The sequence below is a fragment of the Corylus avellana genome, chromosome ca10, assembly GCF_901000735.1.
Source record: "Corylus avellana chromosome ca10, CavTom2PMs-1.0".
In the NCBI taxonomy this organism is placed as follows: domain Eukaryota; kingdom Viridiplantae; phylum Streptophyta; class Magnoliopsida; order Fagales; family Betulaceae; genus Corylus; species Corylus avellana.
In genome coordinates, this window is record NC_081550.1 from 4,177,232 (window position 1) to 4,197,849 (window position 20,618).

Sequence of the window (20,618 nt, forward strand, 5' to 3'; positions counted from 1 at the left end):
GTAATGACTAACGGCTAATCAACCAAAGGGGCTGCTGCATCATTCGGAATTGCTCTGATTTGTGAAAGATATTGGGCTGTACCAAGCTTGGCCCGTTTGCATTAACTAGATAATAACATAACATAAATCTGGATCCTTGTTGAGGCATAATGAGGGAAATGCTTAATCTATTCCTCTGGGTCCTATTTAACCATGTATTCGTAACAGAATTTTTATGACTCAGCAAGCAAAGTTAGCAAAACTAGATAGTGTTCTGCAAACTGGTTCTTGGATTTGGCCACTTGCCGGGTCTGATGAATTGAGGCATAGTGACGTGATGTGGGGGTAGTTTCTTAATAGTCTGATAGTGGATATTTTCTATTGGCATGATAGGCGGGCATTTTTTGTTGGTGTGGTGATTAGGGGTGAAATTTAAAACCGCCTAACCGCAACCGTTAACCGCTAACCGCTATAACCGTTAACCGCTAACCGTCTAACCGCTTTGAAAGCGGTTAGTAAAAACCGCTAACCGCCTAGGCGGTTGCGGTTAGTGGGTTTTGGAAATCCGCTAACCGCTAACCGCTACCCGCTAACCGCTTTTATATATATATATATATATATATATATATATAATAACAATAAGTCGTGAGTTTATGAACTTTTTTTGGTTGATTGAAATGGGCTTCAAGCTTCAAGTTTAACCATATATGTTGATTTTTTTGGTTGCTTGTGAGTTTATGAACTTGTTTGTGTTTTATTTTATTTCTATATGTGAGTTTATGAACTTGCTTGTGAGTTTATGTATAAGACTACAAGTGAAGTGATGATTTTGTTGTAATTTTATTTGTATATTATATGATGTGTAGATTTGTAGAAGGTGGCCAACAAGATTTTGGTATATAGTAATTTTTAATGCTAAAATGGCCATGAAAAGGGAAAAAAAAAATGTTTAAAATGAGAAAAAAAAATGTTTAAAGTGAGCCCAAAACCGGCCCAAACCCGGTCCAAACCCGGCTCAAAATCGGTCCAAAGAAAAAAGCCCAAAAAAAGCCCAAAAAAGCGGTTAGAAAAAAGCGGTTATTCCAAAGCGGTTAACCGCCTAGGCGGTTAGCGGAGGCGGTTAGTAAAATTTACTAACCGCCTAGGCGGTTGCGGTTAGCGGTTTTAGCCACTAACCGCTAACCGCAACCGCTATTTCACCCCTAGTGGTGATGGGGTAGTTTAGGGTGTAGTGGGTCTATGTTATTGAGTAATTATAAGAGAGAAAAGGATAATGGGCGGGGAGTAGAGAAAAACCAGTTTGTGTATGTGGTATTTCCAGCCCTAAGTTAAACTTGTTTACTGATATTTGCTTCCTTATTCCGATTTTTCTTTCTAGGGCAAATAAAATTCCCTTGATATTTGGGAAGTAGTTAGACACAAGATGCCTCAAGTCATTTGGCTAAACCTTATTTTGTTCTCTGGTGCTATACCTAAGCACTCATTTATGTGCGGACATGTTATAAAGAATCTGTTCTCTACCTGGGATAGATTGGTAATTGGGGTATTATGGGTAACTTATTGTGTTCTCTTTGTTGAACTAGATTGGATAGTAGAGATCATTTGTTTTTTTTTGAACGATCTCTCACTAGGAGATTTTGAGCAGATGTTTGGTTACTAGACAGAATAGGAGGTAGGGTGAAGGGTTAATTGGCTGTCACTACTTTGAAAGGTCGGAGTTTCAGATTTATTCTTTGTAAACTTGCTTGGCCTGCTACCATGTATCATCTCTGGTTTGATAGAAATGAAAGAGTGCTTAACGGGTAGGTCAAGAGTGAAGAAGGCTGGCTTGCTTCAAGCTGTTAAAAGAGATGTTAGAAGTAGACTTGCTGCTAGAACGAAGCTTAAAAATTATATTCAAATAACTTTTTATCCGTATATTTTATGTTTTCAGTTAGCACTAAATTATATTACGTTCTGTATGTCAATTAGTTAGTAATTCTCATTTATGAAATATGCAGAACGAAGGTGATCGTGGTTGTGATTATTTTATGTGGGTTGACGAAGAAACTATGCTCCCTGGGTCACAATTCGATGCCCAAATAGCTGATCAAAAGAAAGGTTTTGAAACTGAACTGGTGAAGTTGACATTGCAGATTACTGCTGAAAAGTGCAAAAACACTAGCATCGAAAAAAAACTTAAGGATGTCATTGGCCACTTGTTTGATCTTAGCTTTTATGTTGCTGTCTTGTTTTGTTAATGATAAGGAGAAACGTCATTGCACTGTTAGTAGGACAATGTTGCCGTGAGAGGGAGAAACCTATGTAGTTTAAGGACTATTATTTAGTGGCTTGTATTAAAGTGTGAAAAAAGAAAAGAAAAAAAAAATCCCATACAGTGTAACTTGTTTTCAATTATTTGCAATCGAAGTCCATTTGAAATGTTCTTCTTGAGATATAAATGCAGGTTGCTTACATGTGTTTGTAATTTTGATGAAATTATTTTTATTGGTAATTGTATTTGTAATGGAATTGAATGGAAAATTTATGCTGATATTTGTATCGAAATGGGTCTTTTGAGGATAACTCTCTAAGATTTGAGCAGTCATATTAGCTTCCCTAAACCTTTTTTTTTTTTTTAAAGGGAAAAATATAAAAAAGCCCCCCAAACTACGTACCGACCGTTTTCGATTTAGCCCCCTAATGTTTCAAAAGTGATAAAGTAGCCCCTCAAACTACCAAACTATTGTATTTTGGCCACTTCATTAGTTAAAACCGTCAGTTTGGACGGAAACTGCAAAACGATTTCGTTTTGTTATGGGTAAGTTACTACAATGTCGTTTTATGAAGAAAAAAAAAATTTGGGGAAAAATATAAAAAAGTCCCCCAAACTACCAGCCGTTTTCATTTTAGCCCCCTAATGTTTAGAAAGTGATAAAGTAGCTCCCTAACAAAACGACGTCGTTTTTCAGTTTCTGTCCAAACTGACGATTTTGACTAACGGAGTGGCCAAAATGCAATAGTTTGGTAGTTTGAGGGACTACTTTATCACTTTTGAAACATTAGGGGGCTAAATAAAAAACGACTGATAGTTTGTGGGGCTTTTTTATATTTTTCCCTTTTCTAAATTTAGATACAACTCTTTCTAAACCTCCATCAAGCAACTTTTCTAGAGATTTCCTAAACAATCATGAGCCACAATGTTTCCCTAAATAGCACTAGGTCATAGTGTTAGTAGGTATATTTTTGAGATTTTTCAATTTCCTGATATGACAATTTGATGAGTTTCAATTGTTTGTACATTCACCTATTCCAACTGAATTGCATTGCTTGTGTTCTATAAAGCAGTGTTTACACCTAATCCTGGTCCAATTGGTGTTTTTCCTGTGCAATTGTAGTTAAGAGTTTGTTCATGCTATAAAAAAATGATTTTGGAAAATTAAGTTCAATTTTCTATCATAAATAACAATGGTTTTAGACACAAGGTAAATGTGTCTACCATTACCCATATATATATTACACATCCAAAATGACCAAATTGTAGCATTCACAAGGTAAATGTGTCTACCATTGTTATTTGTGTAAGAATAGAGCTGCATTTGTATCATGTAAGGAATTGGTTATGCTTATTTTTCTGCTTTTGAATTGAATAATGGCAGTTTCTTTATTGAAGGGTAAAAGTTGTGATATGATATTTTGCATTTGAAGAGAAACTAGGACTCGTCCAGAGGTTACTTGTAGTTTCTTATGTTTTTCTCTGAATCATATATATATATATATAGATAAATAATAGATGTCCCATTTGTTTATATGCACAGAAAAAATACTTTTGGTTCTCTATTATATGTTACTTATTGGTCTTCATTAGTTTCTTACTTTCTTTTTTGGTGTTGCAGATTGGCAAAAATACAAAAGAGTTGAAAGAAAAGTTAAAATCTAATAATTCGGAAGAAATCTGACCTATTTAAGAATGGTTTGAGGTTGGACAAAGGATGAATCACTGCCTTCTACAGCTTTTTCTTGTACCTAGCTAGAGAGTTCTCCTTAGAAAACTCATACGCAAGTCTGTTCTTAACAATTCCTGATGGTTTATGTTAATCCCATACACAGGTGAGATTGGGGACTGCTGGCTGGAAAGAAAGATACTACAAAGAGAAATTTTCTGTAGAAACCTGGAGGGATTCTGAAAACCTAAGAAAAGAAATAGTGAGCTTTTGTTACCATAAACGTTTTCTTGCAGTTTCTTTTATTACAAACCCTATTTCATTTTAAACTGATTGTGCATTAGTGATACAAGTGTTGCTGATGGTTGATTGAATTGATGTTTCTCTAAAGCTCCTCAAAGTTTCTCCTCCATATAAAATTTGCTCTTAAATTTTAATTTTTCTTGTTTGATTTCTTGAAGGTAAAGAAGTACACTGAAGGTTTATTGTGGGTTCTTCTATATTATTTTTCAGGGGTCCCATCTTGGTCATGGTAAGACAATTTCATAAAATAAAGTTTCCCCTATTACAATTCTTCTTAATAATGTAATGCAATTTTCAACAGGGTTTACCCATACCACTATTCACCATTTGCGTCAGATTTGAAGGGCCTTGCTCAGGTCAGTGTAAAGTTTCAAAAGGGTTCCCCATTAAAACCATTTGATCAACTTTTGGCTGTACTACCCCCAAAGAGGTAACAGACTTTTTCTGTTCTTTCTTGTTGCATGTTTATGCTGTATTTATCATAAATCTTCAAATTAAATGAATGTGCTCCTGTGTAGTGCTCATGCGCTTCCTAAAGCTTACCAGGCTCTGATGACAGATCCAGGGTCCAAGATAATTGATTTATATCCTACTGGTAAAGTCTGATTTGTAGAGTTTTTTGAAACAGATGAATTTGATATAAAAACTGACTCTGCTCTTTCTTTTGTGCTTAGATTTTGATATCGACTTCGATGGAAAGCGTTTTATGTGGCAGGTCTGATTATATTTCTTGTATTTCTTTCATGTGCTTGAAATTTTTTAAATCCTTTTTTTATTGTCTTGAAAAGACACTTGCAACTCTGCAAGTGCTTGATTTTACACATTCCATGATGTGGGTGGATTCTTGTGCTAGGTTGCATTTTCTTTCTTTAGCATCCGATTTATTAGTATTGTTGTTATATTTTTATTGACAAATGTATTCCTACTGAATCAACTGATCAATAAACTTTTTCTTCTTTTCTTTTTTTACCTGTCAGTGATGGTATTTCTGGATTTATTAATCTTCCTAATGACGATGCTGAAATAGTTCACTGCTTTGAAGTCCATAACAGCATTAGTGAGAAACGTGTATTGGACGGAAACAACATTAAAAACACTTTTTTCATTCTTGTTTTCTTTTTTTATGTATCCTCTGATATCGCATCTGTTGATGTTGCAGATGTGTGTCTTTTGTGATGCGTAATGGTAGCGTACATATTCCGTGCCTACATGAAGGTGTTGACTGTCCAACTAAGGTACTTCATTTAAGTTTCCTTTACCCCAAGTGAGGGGAAATAGGAGATTCCAACGGGTGATCTTCGCTTTATTATGTGTAATAACAAACAATTCACTGTAAAATCACAATATTTTATGTATGCAGAGTATTACTGAAGGAGATATTATGGAAACAGAACTTTGGCATGAATACCAGGGTAACAATCCCTCCAACAGGTATGATATCTCTTGTTCTTGCTTACTATTTATTGCACCTATTCAATTTGTTCCTATATTTGGTTGATGCACTAGGGTGACTTGGATGAGAGTTGCAGATTGCAGTATGAAAGATGTCGAAAAGTGGATAGTAGCCTGAATTCTGCTTCAAGCCGGTCCCCTAAGATGATACATGAAGGCTATCACAGGGGATTTACTAAAGACTCATCTTCAGAGGTGTTATATAAAGGTGCTGGTGATGGATGGGGTGCTGGTAGAGGAAAAGTTAATAATGCTTCCAATATTTCAGTGTCAAGTAGTAACTTAAATGAACGGGTCAGGCCTCATGGAGGAGCTCAGTCGAGGAACAACAATGTTTGGTCGTATAGAAATGGAGTGACCTACGGCACAAATAATATGCAGCATCAGGGAACAAAATTTTGGGCTCCTGTCCAACCAGGGAGAGGACAGCATGCTGCCACAGCTTGGAAACGCAGTTCTGCTACCAGCTTTGTGCCCGGCCGTGGCAGGAGCCAACATGATCAACATTCTTCCGCCGAGGAAAGTGGCAGCCATTTGAATGTACATTTGAAATCACTGTTCCCTATGTTTCTGTGTAATGCCATTCAATGACGATGTGCTAATCCAGTTTTTTGTAACAAACATTTACCTTTTCTGATTTCAAGTTTCTTTGACTGAGATTGCTGTGCTATGACATGTCTAAGTAACTGATCACATTTTGCTGAAGCTACTACAATTCCAAATTGTGAAACACATTTAAGTTATATTACATTTTCTATGGGCTGAGAATTAAGCTTGGCTTTAGCTAACTGTTCATTGTTCAATGACCTCAAAATATCATTAACTAAGTGGTGCCTCCTCTGGCCATCCACAGCCTACTTCTGCTAGCGCTTTCTTTAGCCGTCCTTACCGGCCATCATCACCACCGTGGCACTGTGTGTGGTGGGTGGTTCACAGCACTCCTAGCCACCCGGGTTCACAATGAAAGTGTTTTTTTCGTCTATCTGGATTCTGGCCCATATGAGTCACGCTTGCATGCCAAGTTTTTTAGCCTGCTATGCATTATCATTATCTGCTTCATCAATGATTCTTAGAGCTCACAATCAGCTTTGGATGCTTGCCACATTGGATCCCATTAAACAAAGAAAAAAGAATGTTAGTGTTCTCTCGATTATAGGTGGATATTATTTTATAAAAAACAAAAAAGAAACTAGCATTTATTTCTCTCACCTAATCTTTAGAAAGTAATATCTACCTACGACCAGGAGAACACTAACAGAGCACCTAAAATTAAAAAAAATAAAATATAAAAAATCAAACTCTTTCTATTTTGTGTTTGAAGAGAGAATGTTAGAATAACTTATTTTTTATATTAAGATTTATTTAATTTCCTTGTAAGTCTATGATTAATTTCCTTCTGTTAGTTCTTGTGTTGGCTTAATTTAGTTCCAAAATGCAGATATTACTGTTCACGGCTCAAACACTGATATAGAATGCTCAGAATCCAATCTCCACCGTTTATAATGTAGATTCATGTGTTATGAACGTCCTTGCAAAATTTCAGCTCAATCGGACCACAAATGCCCATCGATCGGAGCTGTTGATGAAGACTGGACAGGCTGGGTCCGGACGGCAATTCCCCGGGTCCGGACCTCATTTCCAGAAATTAAAATCTTGCTCCGCGAAGCCGTGTCCGGACCACCCATTAACATGTCCGGACACCCCGTAAGTTTTAGGCCCAAAAACATGATTTTAAGTGGGTTAGGTCTAGAGTTTTGTCGGGAGTATATATACATCATTATAGAAGAGAGAAGTACGGATTTTCACCCCTAGAGAGTTCGTCGGAGGCTGTGCTAAGAGAGATCATATGTGGTGAGCGTTTAATTGAATCTCTTAGAGTTTTAGTTATTCCTTTGATAAATCTACGGTTGAGAAGTCTATCGGAAGGGTCCGGTAAAGGAGAATCACGTTGAAGAAGATTGTGAGCAAGGAGACGAGTTGTAGGCTTGTCGATCTTACAGAGCCAAGGTCTTGCAAAGGGTTGTAAGTGTTCCTAGTGTCTGTAATCTCTAGATAATCTTTTGATAGTGATTTCCTAGGTTTGGCTGCCCCGGAGAGGTTTTACTTTTAGATCGGTTTCTAAAAGGTTTCCTCTTCGTAACCAAAATCTTTGTGTGTGATTGTTCATATTTTGGTGATTCTTTGCTTTGATAAATATCCGTTAATTCCGCATAAAATTGTGATATTTATCTGTTTAGAGTTTTTCAATTGGTATCAGAGCGGGTTCACTCTGTTTGGATTAAATTCTTGAGTGAGATCTATTGACTCCTGTTTGCTATGAATACTTCTCAAGGGGAATATGATCTTATAAACTCCTTCAACAATTTGTTGGAAAAATTCACTCTTTTGAGACATCAATACACAAATTGTTTGGGAGAGTTTCAAGATCTTAAACATGTGAATGAATCTATTGTTACTAAATTATCTGAATCACATGCTTTAATTGATTCTCTAAAATCTGAAAATTCTGTTTTAGGTTCTAAAGTTGATTTGTTAGAGAATAAATTAAAAGAGTCAGAAACTCAATTGGAAAAATTCTCTAGCAATTCTCTTGAGAATATGTTACATACTCAGAATTCTGATTGTGATAAATCTGAGTTAAGTTTTGATTGTCATGTTGCTTTGTCTTCTAACAATGATTATACTTCCGAGATAATATTTATTAAATCAGAAAAAGTAGAAGACTCTTTGGTTAAAAGAAAAAAAGCAGTTGCCTTGACCTCACAAGGTAAGAAAGTTAAGAAAATTCACATTAAACCTTGTGTATCTTACCCCAAATATAGAGTCGTCCTTCCTCCTAGGAATCTACCTCCTAAAAGGTTTATCCCTACTTGTCATCATTGTGGAAAAGTTGGTCACATTCGACCCAATTGTTTTAAATTGAAACCTCTTGTGCATAAAAATAAAAATTCTTTTTCTAGGAAAGATTATGAGGGTTTGGTAATGATGATAGGAGGTGTGTCTAGAGTAGACAAGTTTGAAAATGTTCACGTCTCTACACCTTCATTCAAGAAGGTTTGGGTTAGGAAGGATTATACCATTCACCCATTGTGGGAGAGTGGTAGTGATCTTACCTAAAGTTAGGTGAGTCAATAACATGCCTAGGATTGATTGTTTTGTTTATTTTTGAATATCCTAGAGCGTGTTATTTTTCTTTGCTTTGCATTTTTTTTTGTTTTTTTTCTAGTTTATGCATTGCAATTGTTTTTGTTGTTACACTTTCTGTATGAAGAGTATATACATGATTGTTTTGAGATTCATGTTTTGAGGCATATTCATAAAGGATTTTTCAAGAAATTCATATATCATGATCTTTGAAAAGCTTATAGATGAGATGTTGTGTGCGGACCACCAAGATTTTTGTCTACTTGCTAATCAAATGTTCAGGAATGTGTAATGTCTTGTGAAGACCTAGAAGTAGTTATTAAACCAAATCATTATTTTGTAGTGAGACCTATAAGATGTGATGAAAGTTTAATGCTAAAGGACATTCATGTCTTGCCTGTTGTAATCTCAATTCAAGCATGTTGTTTTGTTTTGCATTGCATTTTTCTTGTTTTGCATTTGTTTTCTTTTGTGTGCATTTCTTTTGTGAAAAATTTCAAAAAGACAAAAATATGTTACTTTGATTGTTTTCTTTTCTTTCTTTTGTCTTATGCACCTAGATAGTCCATTAATTTCTCATGTTGCTTTTTATGGATTTAATTCCTTACGTCTTGGAATGTTCTTAATATGCATGAGATGAAAATTTGTGTCAATGGACTTGTTTTTGTGGTTACCTAAAGCCTGAGCTTATGTGGTACATTTTGCCTATGCTTTATCTTTTGTGCACATTTAAGCTTAAATTGAGGTTTTGTTTCACTTTATTTGTGAGGTCTGTTAGGTAACCATATGAGGTTTTTGACTAGTCATATTTTTCAAATTGACCATATGCTAGTTGAACCTAGGGCTTAAAAATTCCTGCTTTCTCTTTTGTGATAAGCACCAAAAGTTTAAGGACACTTTCTCAAAGAGAAAAATAAACAAAATAGTGAAACAAATAAAATCAAAAGATCATATTCCAAAAGGAATTTATTTCACTGTGTCAAACTTGTGCAAAATGTTTTACAAAGAGAAATGTATAGGATGAGAGTGGCTAGGCCCTAGTATGATAAGGTTTGACTTTTGATTTGATATACTTGTCAAAACCTCATGGTGGTGAAACTTTCTCCTCATTTTGTAAATTGAAAATTTTTCTCTTTGGATGGCTTACCCACACACCACACAAGCATAGGTTGAATGGAACATTTTCTCGGCTTGGGTTAAGCAATATGAGTTTCTAGCCATTTCTAGTCTCATGTATATTTTGCATATTTGGAGCATGTTTGGATATTCATTGTGCAATACATGAGTTATTGATGTGTTATCATGTGTGTTCATTTAACTTTTAAGAGGGAGAAACATGCTTTGCATTTCCAGTTTCCTGTTGTTAATTGAGTCATACATTGAGGGAGAGTTTTGCTGATGTTTCTTTATAATCACGCATTCTACGTCATTTTTTTATCATGAGTTTTATTTATGTCTTCTTGTTCCACATATGCCTTGATGTATTTTGTGAAGTGTTTCAGGAAACATGAAGACCTTTTGTCATTCTGTGACAAAAAGGGGGAGTAAATATGGGGAGATGATGGGATTGGCTCGACATTTTGGTTTTGTCACTGAATTGCCAAAGGGGGAGTTTGTTAGTTCTTGTGTTGGCTTAATTCAGTTCCAAAATGCAGATGCTACTGTTCACGGCTCAAACACTGATATAGAATATTCAGAATCCAATCTCCACCGTTCATAATGTAGATTCATGTGTTATAAACGTTCCTGCAAAATTTCAGCTCAATCGGACCACAAATACCCATCGATCGGAGCTGTTGATGAAGACTGGACAGGCTGGGTCCGGACCGCAATTCCCCGGGTCCGGACCTCATTTCCAAAAATTAAAATCTTGCTCCGCGAAGCCGTGTCCGGACCGCCCATTGACATGTCCGGACACCCCGTAAGTTTTAGGCCCAAAAACATGATTTTAAGTGGGTTAGGTCTAGGGTTTTGTCGAGGGTATATATACATCATTATAGAAGAGAGAAGAGAGAAGTACGGATTTTCACCCCAGAGAGTTCGTCGGAGGCTGTGCTAAGAGAGATCATATGTGGTGAGCGTTTAATTGAATCTCTTAGAGTTTTAGTTATTCCTTTGATAAATCTACGGTTGAGAAGTCTATCGGAAGGGTCCGGTAAAGGAGAATCACGTTGAAGAAGATTGTGAGTAAGGAGACGAGTTGTAGGCTTGTCGATCTTACAGAGCCAAGGTCTTGCAAAGGGTTGTAAGTGTTCCTAGTGTCTGTAATCTCTAGATAATCTTTTGATAGTGATTTCCTAGGTTTGGCTGCCCCGGAGAGGTTTTACTTTTAGATCGGTTTCTAAAGGTTTCCTCTTCGTAACCAAAATCTTTGTGTGTGATTGTTCATATTTTGGTGATTGTTTGCTTTGATAAATATCCGTTAATTCCGCATAAAATTGTGATATTTATCTGTTTAGAGTTTTTCACCTTCCTTATTTAGCCAGATGTTTTTGTACTGCTGAAGACCTAGCAGTAGGACCAGTTTCTATTGCTTCTCTTGTACTGGGATCAATGCTCAGGCAAGAAGTATCTCCCAACCATGACCCCCCCTCTTGTTTCTTTAAGATTTTTAAAGTGATTTTTTTTTTTTTTTTTAATCTGCAATATACTTTAAAAACTCATTTGATATGTTATGGAATTAATAATTTCATACTTGGATATTGTTTTGTTGGAAGACTTGCGCAGGCTTGGTTTTATAATTACCTTTCTTTCAAAAGCTACTATTATTGGATTCATGGCTGGAGCGGCTAGTATAGTCTCTCTGCTAGGAATAAGTATGGAGTCTGAAGTCTATGGTGGCCAAAACCCATCAGCTGCGATCAAAGCAGCTTCCTTAGCTACAGCAGAGGAAGCAAATTTGAAAATGCCAAGACATGAAGTATGATTGTGCTTGATTAAGGCATAGTTGAGAGAGCAGTAACTGTTCAAAGAGCAAACATTTTGGTGCTAAATATAGCAACTTAGACATGTCATAGCACAGGAATCTCAGTCAAAGTAACTTGAAATCAGAAAAGGTAAATATTTACAAAGCACTGGATTAGCACATGTAATGACCCCCACAAGGTAAATAGCTACAAAGCACTGGATCAGTGGCTGCCACTTTCCTCGACAGAAGAATGTTGAACATGCTGGCTTCTGCCACGGCCCTGCACGGAGCTTGTAGCAGAACTATGTTTCCAGGAGTAAGTTGGAGAAACTGTTGAACCATGATGTCCCCTCCCTTGATGAGTAGGAGGAGACCCGAATTGTATTCTCTGCTGCTGCACATTATCTGTTCCATATCGTACACCATTTCTAGACAACCAAAAATTGTCGTTCATCGACTGAGCTCCTCCATGAGGCCTGAGCTGTTCATTTAGGTTACAACTTGAGCTAACAAGATTGCCGTAACACTTTCCAGCATCCAAACTTGACACTGAACTCTTCTGTTGGGCAAAAGAAGAGCTAGGCAATATGACTCTTTCTCTGCTCTCAATATGTTTGCTTGTATTGGAAGTATCATTCACTTTTCCTCTACCACCACCCCATCCAATACCAGCACCTTTATGTATCACCTCACAAGATGAATCTGTACTAAATCTCCTTTGATACCCTTCATGTTTCAAATCACATGTTTCGTACTGTAATCTGCAACTATCATCCAAGTCACCCTAGTGCATCAACCAAATATAGGGACCAATTGAACAGATGGAATATGTTGTAAACAAGAACTGAGATATCATACCTGTTCGAAGGTTTGTTACCCTGATATTCATGCCAGAGTTTTGTTTCTGTAATATCTCCTTCAGTAATACTCTGCATACATAAAATTGTGGTTTTATAGGCTACAGTGAATGGTTTGTCATTTTTATTTTCAGGTAGAATTAGATGCAAGACATTGTTCAAGTTGAAATAAAGACCACGCCTGATGAAGCAAAGCCCCAGTTGGAATCTCCCCCTAGGATTAAAAAAAAAAAAAACCTTAATTGAAGTACCTTAATTGGAAAGATAACACCATCAAGTAAGTGGGGAAGATGCACAACATCATCACGCATCTCAAAAGACACACATCTGCAACATCAATAGAAATGATACCATAAGAAACATAAAGAGAAAACAAGACTGGAAAAATGTGCTTTTAATGTTGTTTACTTACAAGACACATTTTTCTTCAATGCTGTTATGGACTTCCTTGTAAACTATTTCAGTATCCTCATTAGGAAGATGAATAAAACCAGAAATACCATCACTGATAGGTAGAAAAGAAAACAAGAAGTTAATTGATCAGTTTATTTAGTGGGGAATACATTTGTCAACAAGAATATTACAACAATATTAATAAATTTGATGCTAAAGAAAGAAAATGTAACCTAGCACAAGAATCCACCCACCTGATACTGGTATCGATCTCAACCACTTTGTTTTCATTTGGGGAAAGTGACAAAATCTGTGATGCCAAATTGTGTGTACTACTCACATATAACTGATCAACATTGTTTCTGTTCCTCAGTGCTTCATCCCTCTATAAAATAAAGTTATAAAAACACTTCAAATCTCTATGGAACATAAAGTTAAGAAAAATAAGGCTAAAGTGCAATACCTGTAGACCCTTCTCTAATTCTTTAGTTTCAGATACAAGGCGTTCTTCCTCTATAAATGGGAGCTTGATGATTCCCTTAATCGGAAACAGAAAATATAACATATCATTTCACCATATGGAATGTGTAAAAAAATCAAGTACTTGCAGAATTGCAGGTGTCTTGTTAAGACATTATACAAAGGATTTACAAAATCATATGCGTATGAAAAAAAAATATATATAAGAAATATAAGCAAACCTGCTTCATAAAACGTTTTCCATCGAAGTCGATATCAACATCTAAGCATAAAAGAAAGACTAGAGTCAGTTTTTATATCAAATCTATTGGTTTTAACAAACTCTACAAATCAGACTTTACCAGTAGGATAAAAATCAATAATCTTGGACTCTGCATCTGTCAACAGAGGCTGGTAAACTTTAGGAAGCACATGAGCACTACACAAGAGCACATTCATTTAATTTACCGATTTATGATAAATTCAGCACAAACATAGAAGAAGAAGAAGAAGAAGAAGAAGAGAGAGCAGGAAAGTTGTTACCTCTGTGGGGGTAGTACAGCCAAAAGGTGATCAAATGGTTTTAATGGGGAACCCTTTTGAAACTCTACACGGACCTGAGCAAGTCCCTTCAAATCTGACGCAAATGGTGAATAGTAGTATGGGTAAAACCTGTAGTAAATTGTATTACATTATTAAGAGGCATTATAATTAGGGAACTTCATTTTATAGAATTGTCTTACCATGACCATGATGGGACTTCTGAATAATAATATAGAAGAACCCACAATAGTCCTTCAGTGTACTTCTTTACCTTCAAGAAATCAAGCAACAGAGGTTAAAGCTTTATGAGCATAATTTAAACTCCTCTTACGTCCAAAAAAAAAATGGTCCAAGACCATTGAACTAAAATTTGAGGAGTTTTAGTGAAACAACAATTAAATCAATATTCAGCTACACTTATATCAGTAATACACAATCAATTTAGAATGAAATAGGGGATGTTATAAAAGAAACTACAAGAAAAAGTTTGTAGTAACACAAGCTCACTATTTCTTTTCTTTGGTTTTCAATATCCCTCCAGGTTTCTGCAAAAAATTTCTCTTTGTAGTATCTTTCTTTCCAGCCAGCAGCCCCCAATCTCACCTGTGTATGGGATTAACATAAACCATCAGACATTTCTAAGAACAGACATGCATATGAGTCTTCTAAGCAGAACCCTAGGAACAAGAAAAATCTTAAAGGCAGTGTGATTCATACTTTGTCCGACCCCAAATGACCACTCTTAAATAGGTCAGAGTTCTTATCAAGAAAATCATTGTACTTATCTATCAACTCGTCTGTATTTTTATCAATCTGCAACACCAAGAAAGAAAGTAAGAAACTAATGAAGACCAATAAGTAACCTGTAATAGAGAACCAAAAGTATTCTGTCTTTACATATAAACAAAATTCAAAACCAGAAGAATAAGTATAACCAATTCCTTACTTCAGAAAAATCGGCACTCTCCATATTAGCATCTGATAATGTACTACTTTCTGCTGAATCACTGGAAGTAGGAGCTTCCTCACTGGATAAGGCAACAGAATTGTTTCTTGTACCAATCTCCATATTACCACCTTCATTTTCATCTTGCTGGAAAAGGCAATATTAGTTTTTATCAGTTCCATTAGTGCTGATTGAAATTTAATTGAAAAAAAATTGACTCACATTATCTGAATCTTTGCGAAGGCGTCTAAGTTGATGCTCACGAATTTTTGATCTTTTCCTGAAAACTTGATCTTCATATGAGCCAACCAAAAGAATGAACTTCTCGACTCTGGATAGATTTATGAACTCTTTTCTTTGATCTTCTTCAACAAGCTTTTGTACATAGAAATGGGAAAAGATTTAAGGTTAACAGTTGCAGCAAGCAAGTATTTGAAAGAAGGTACACTATGAGAGTTATATGTTACCCTGCTCATGTCAAGTAGATAGCCACCAAGGTTCTTGAACTCTGTCTTGTAAACACTCATCAATAAATCAATAGCACCCTGTAAGAAGTAATGTTAAAAATAATCTCACTATTAAATTTAGTAAACCAAATCTGTCTTATTTTAATATAAAACAGAATTACAAAACCAAATAAAGGCACATGTATCACTCAAATTAGCTCCTCTTCTAAGACCTCCTATATATATATATATATATTTTTTTTTTCAAAAATTGTTTTAACTACTCTATTTGTCTTCAATTTAAAACCAGTGGACTCCCTATAAATCTCAAGGGGTGTCTAGTAGTGTAAATGAAAAAGGCTACCAGACCTCACGAACTTCTAATGAAGGCATGCCGGGTAGGAAATCATTGCCCAGAAAAAAGCACAAGAAAATGAAGTCATCAACAATCCGCTCAATATCTATCTTCACATTGGCTGGAGGTTCAGAAATATGCATGTCAAGCTCCAAATATTTCCTCAGAATCCATACATGTACAAACTGCATGCAAATGGAACAGAAAAAAAAAAATAAAAAAAAAATAAAAAATAAAAAAAAGTTATAAGAGGAATATCAAATATGAAAACTGATCAGCTGAAGTCAAGGTCCAAGGATAGTAATTAGGTGAATCATGATACCTCATAAGGCTTTTTAAACCATTCCCTTTCCTCCTCCTCTTCACTTTCATTGATTGTTGGATGCTCCTGATCATGATCAGCCAGTAATGTTCCAGATAGGAAGAAGTGAAGATTAAGAATACATGCAAAATGATACCACAATTACACCTAATGTCACCAATGGCATCATGGTTCCTTGATACATGGTACAATAATTTGCAAAACATACCACATATCATTAAAATTTACAAATACTAGTCAAATTCACCTCTCTTAAAATGGAAAAATGAACTTCATGTGTTGCTAAAGCAAGCATTATCAGATCAGCGTCCTGCATGCAATATCATATTAATATGCATTTCTCAATGACAATACAAACAACAGAAGCCAGCAGAGTTGTCATACCAGACCATAGACGCAGTGCCTCGTATTTGGATTATATCCAACACTAACGTTTTTCTGTTGGCGAATAAAAGACATTATCTTATGTTCTCCCTCACCAGGAACATTGGCATCGGAAAAAATAACCTATTTAAATTATCAAAATAAAGAATGACAGGATATGAGTGACTTCAAAATCAAGTTGCGTTTTAGCATAGAGTAATGCTATTCAGTAGACTCATGTATATATAACTGTCATACAATTGGATGATGTGCTAGTAAAAATCAGTGAAGAAAAACTAAATGCTTATCGACTATTGATTTTTATTACCATGTATCTAGTTGTATAGCAATTGTACAGAAGTTTACTAAATAGTGAGTGTAATATGTGCTGCTTAAAAAGTACTTTTAATACCTAAAAATTTTAAAAGTACTTTGACTTTTTCATTCTAAAAATAACCAAAATGCACTTAAAAAAAAATCTTAAAAATGATTATTTTTATTTATTTATTTTTTTTAAAAAAAAAACTCTGTGCCTTAAAAGTTCTATTTTTCAACATAATCACAATCATGCTCTTATTAGATTATTATAAGATAGCCCTACAATTAGAATAGCGTGGCATGCACAATGAAAATTAGTATATGGATCAAGAAGAGCTTCTAAAAAGGAAAAATCAAGAACTAATTTTCACTATCACGTAATCCTAATAAGTATATGGCAGTCGTATATTAAGTCTATTAAATAACATTTATCTTCTAGTATATCTTATCAACATATATATGATGGTTTTAACAAAGTTAATTCTCAAAAGGAAGGCAGACATAGACCAGACCTTGATGTCCCTCCAGCCTGGATCATTGTTTATACGTGAAATAACATAGCTTCTGAGGGCCCCTGACAACTTGTACATAAATTCTGTGCCTGGAGTGATTACATGGGAAGTTGAAACTTCCTGTTTGTCATTATTCGGAAGAAGATACTCACGAAGAACTGGTTTTCCTTCCATTTCAAACTGTTCTATTAGCCTCTTCATCTCGGCTTCCTATATATAGTAGATAACATGAAGATAAAAGAAAACGATCATCTCTCAAGCAGGAAGCAGAAATCTATCTTTAGCCAGACTCAAGATGAGAAAACTCACATCTCTTTCACATCTCCAAATAGTCCGAAAACGTCCGGATCGTTGTTGATTCATTTTGGCCCATGGAGCAACTCCATCTAAGTTTGAGAACAAATTTCAGTACATGATGTTAAAGGCAAAGCATTTCCCGAGATTCAAACCAAAGAGAGTTTATTTGAGATAGAGTTTTCCTCCAAAACTGAATTTGAGAAACTTTCTGCAATCTTTGTGTCTCCTTGCATGTGATAATCACATTTTTTTTTTTTTTTTTTTTTTTTTTTTTCACTTGCTATTTTAAAAGTATGTGTTTCTTACATGCAATGTGACATATGACATTTTTATATACTAGGTTGGAGGAAATCATTATCCGTTTCTCTTGATAATAAAAAACAATTAATTAAACAGGTACATTTACTAGTACACATAGACACACTGACACAAACAACTTAATACTCGTTTACATTGTTAATGAACATAAATTTTCTACAAGCTAATTTTAACGTACAGTCCTTTAAGCATGTGAGAAACATATTTTCTTATTAATATTAGGGAAATGCTATGTATTTTTTTAGTGTTCTCCTGGCGTCCTTCCAATTGTGATGTTGCTTTTAAAATCACCAATAAATTAAAAGTCAATGATGATAATCTCAAATTCAAAGATAATTTTAAAAGCCACATCACAGTTGGGAGAACACCGAGAGAAGACTAGAAGAACACCTAGCATTTCCCTTAATATTATTAAAAAAGTATGAGAAGCAAACATGTACTTTTCCTATGCTAAGGACACCTACATGTCACTCGTAGAGATTGATTTTTAAGAAATTTCTAACAATCCAGATAGTCTAAGGTAAGAGAGATAGTTGAGAAAAGATTCCAGCCCAAATGGTAATAAATTAGATATCTACAATCAAGCATACAGCAGCCAATTAAGCACGTGTATTTCAACCAAACATAACAAAAAAGAACAATATACCTTAATAGTAGTTGTCCATATATATATATATATATATATATATATTAAAGGAACATGTTGAAGTTGAAGGACTGCAGTCTCACCTATTGCCATATAAAGTAACTTCCGTGGTTTTACGATACTGAAAAGGTTGTCAACGTATTTAAAGATATTATTGAATACTTCTTCGAACGTTTTTGGAGGGCGAGGCTGATGAACAAAATAAGACAATCAAAACAAATTAAGAGTTTATTTACAAGAAAGAGCAAAAATAAAAATTCAGAAATAAGGTGCATATAAATATTACTAAAATAATTATGATTCAAATATTCTAGACTAGCTGTGTTAAAGTAATGATTAAGTCATTAAATTTACCTATTCCTATCAGCTAAAACTTTTTGGACAACTGGTGATTTAACATGGTATTAGAGCCAAAAGTTCTGGGATGAACCTTGACTCCGTCAATTCACTTCCCATTTAAATTAAGGGTTAACTACCAAATACTCCATTGGGGTTTCGTTTCTTTATTTTTTCTCCCCTATAGTTTGATTTTTATCACAGAAGGTCTTTGTGATTTTGATAATAGACCAATTAGTCATTCCGTCAGTTGACTTAACGGAAGTCTACGTGGACCAATTAAATGTTGACATGTGACACCTAATTAAACTTTTTTTATTTTTAAAAAAGAAAAAATTGGGAGTCTCCTTGGCCATTTGGGGGTGGCCCTTTGGCCATGGGGGTGTCCAGGCCACCCGCTAGATGGGGGTGGCCTCACTCCAGGGGATGGCTCAGCCTTGGTGCAGGGGCCTAGGTGGCCGAAACCCCCAATGGTGTTGGGGGTGGTTTCAGCTACCCCATGGCCAAAGGCCACCCCCAAATGGCCAAAGAGCCACCCCAATTTTTTTTTTTTTCCTTTTTAACTTTTTAATTTTATTTTTAAAAATAAAAATAAAAAACATTTAAGTAGGTGCCACGTGTCAACATTTGATTGGTCCACGTAGACTTTCGTTAAGTCAACTTATGGTTAACTGACGGAAGGACTAATTTGGTCTATTATCAAAACCACATGAACCTTCTTTGATAAAAATCAAACTCTAAAGAGAAAAAAAATAAAGAAATGAGTATTTAGTATTTAACCCTTAAATTAAGTATTCCACGTTAGGCTTCACCTATTTAAATTAAGTGATTACAATTTACAACTGGTGATTTAACAAGCTGAACTACTTTTTTAAAGTATATATATATATAAAACCATCACACACTGAATAGAAAAAAAAAAAAGAAAAAGAAAAAGAAAAAAGCCAAAGTGAACGAACTTGATCGGCGGGCTGGAAGGAGAAGTGGATAATGGCATTCATATCGAGGTAGAGATTATCGAACTCGATGCCATTTGGGTTTGGCAAGGAGGTGTCGATGCGCTCTCCTTTATCTTCAGCAGCTTTAACCACAACGGTCGGATACTTGTTTGTCAACCACCGGTAGAACCACGGCACACCCATCTCACTTCTCTCACTCTCTCTCTTTCTCCTTCTCGTTTGCGTCGACTTGTAGGAGAGAGAGAAAGAGAGCGACACCAACAAGCAAATGTTAAATATCCAGCAAAAGTAGTGTCATTATTTGCTTTGCCTTTTTTCTGTACGGACTCTTTAACAAAAGTAAAGTGCAATTATCTACTCCCTTCTCTCTCATGCGACAACTTCTCTACCAAGTTAACGAAAAAACTTCTTCACTAATTAAAAAAAATAAAAAAAAAACTTCTTGCCTAGGTTCTTCCCTCCCTCGTCAAACTTCCACTTACGGTTTTCTCACTTCTATATACAATATTGTTTTTATTATAATATAAAAAGTACGTAAACGCAATCCAGAATATAAATTATAACCGAATATATGTACCACGTACAACATGTATATTTATTAGACTTCATAAATATATCCTATAATTAATAAATTTGTATGAATCTAGGTGAAATTGTGTTGAAAAATAGACCAAGGGCATCTTTTAGAAAAAAAAAAAAAAAAAAAGCAAATAATTATTTTTTTTTAATTTTTTCGCCACACATACCTATTTTTGCTTTGCACAATTTTTAATGTACTAAAAATACTTTTAAATTTCTTTAACACAATATTATAAAGTTAACATGCAAGTATTAGTACT

At 35.1% G+C, this 20,618-nt stretch overlaps 2 protein-coding genes across 5 annotated transcripts; one reads left to right on the plus strand and one right to left on the minus strand.

The window, feature by feature from the left end:
• Positions 1-3,852: 3,852 nt before the first annotated feature.
• LOC132164648 (uncharacterized) lies at positions 3,853-6,356 on the plus strand. 3 transcript variants are annotated; one of them, XM_059575190.1, is made up of 9 exons: positions 3,853-3,938; positions 4,069-4,164; positions 4,364-4,434; positions 4,507-4,635; positions 4,724-4,800; positions 4,880-4,920; positions 5,365-5,440; positions 5,566-5,636; positions 5,735-6,356. In XM_059575190.1, exons 6-9 carry the CDS (start codon positions 4,898-4,900, stop codon positions 6,246-6,248), a joined length of 684 nt encoding a protein of 227 aa, XP_059431173.1. In that variant the 5' UTR covers positions 3,853-3,938; positions 4,069-4,164; positions 4,364-4,434; positions 4,507-4,635; positions 4,724-4,800; positions 4,880-4,897; the 3' UTR covers positions 6,249-6,356. The 3 variants fall into 3 exon arrangements, 1 of the variants encoding a protein (XP_059431173.1); XR_009438399.1 differs by lacking the exon at positions 3,853-3,938 and adding an exon at positions 5,183-5,273 and having other exon boundaries at positions 3,978-4,164; XR_009438398.1 differs by lacking the exon at positions 3,853-3,938 and having other exon boundaries at positions 3,978-4,164; positions 5,183-5,440.
• A 5,392-nt stretch (positions 6,357-11,748) lies between these two features.
• LOC132164335 (5'-3' exoribonuclease 3-like) lies at positions 11,749-20,049 on the minus strand. Of its 2 annotated transcripts, none has more exons than XM_059574831.1 (23): positions 19,780-20,049; positions 18,568-18,673; positions 17,533-17,609; positions 17,224-17,433; positions 16,415-16,537; positions 16,278-16,340; positions 16,031-16,096; positions 15,723-15,893; positions 15,375-15,452; positions 15,130-15,282; positions 14,908-15,054; positions 14,679-14,774; positions 14,469-14,564; positions 14,162-14,232; positions 13,962-14,090; positions 13,781-13,857; positions 13,661-13,701; positions 13,423-13,497; positions 13,214-13,344; positions 12,979-13,071; positions 12,818-12,893; positions 12,568-12,638; positions 11,749-12,470 (listed from the first exon to the last, which is right to left on the minus strand). In XM_059574831.1, exons 1-23 carry the CDS (start codon positions 19,960-19,962, stop codon positions 11,930-11,932), a joined length of 2,874 nt encoding a protein of 957 aa, XP_059430814.1. In that variant the 5' UTR covers positions 19,963-20,049; the 3' UTR covers positions 11,749-11,929. The 2 variants fall into 2 exon arrangements, with proteins under 2 accessions (XP_059430814.1, XP_059430813.1); XM_059574830.1 differs by having other exon boundaries at positions 11,749-12,476.
• Positions 20,050-20,618: the final 569 nt, after the last annotated feature.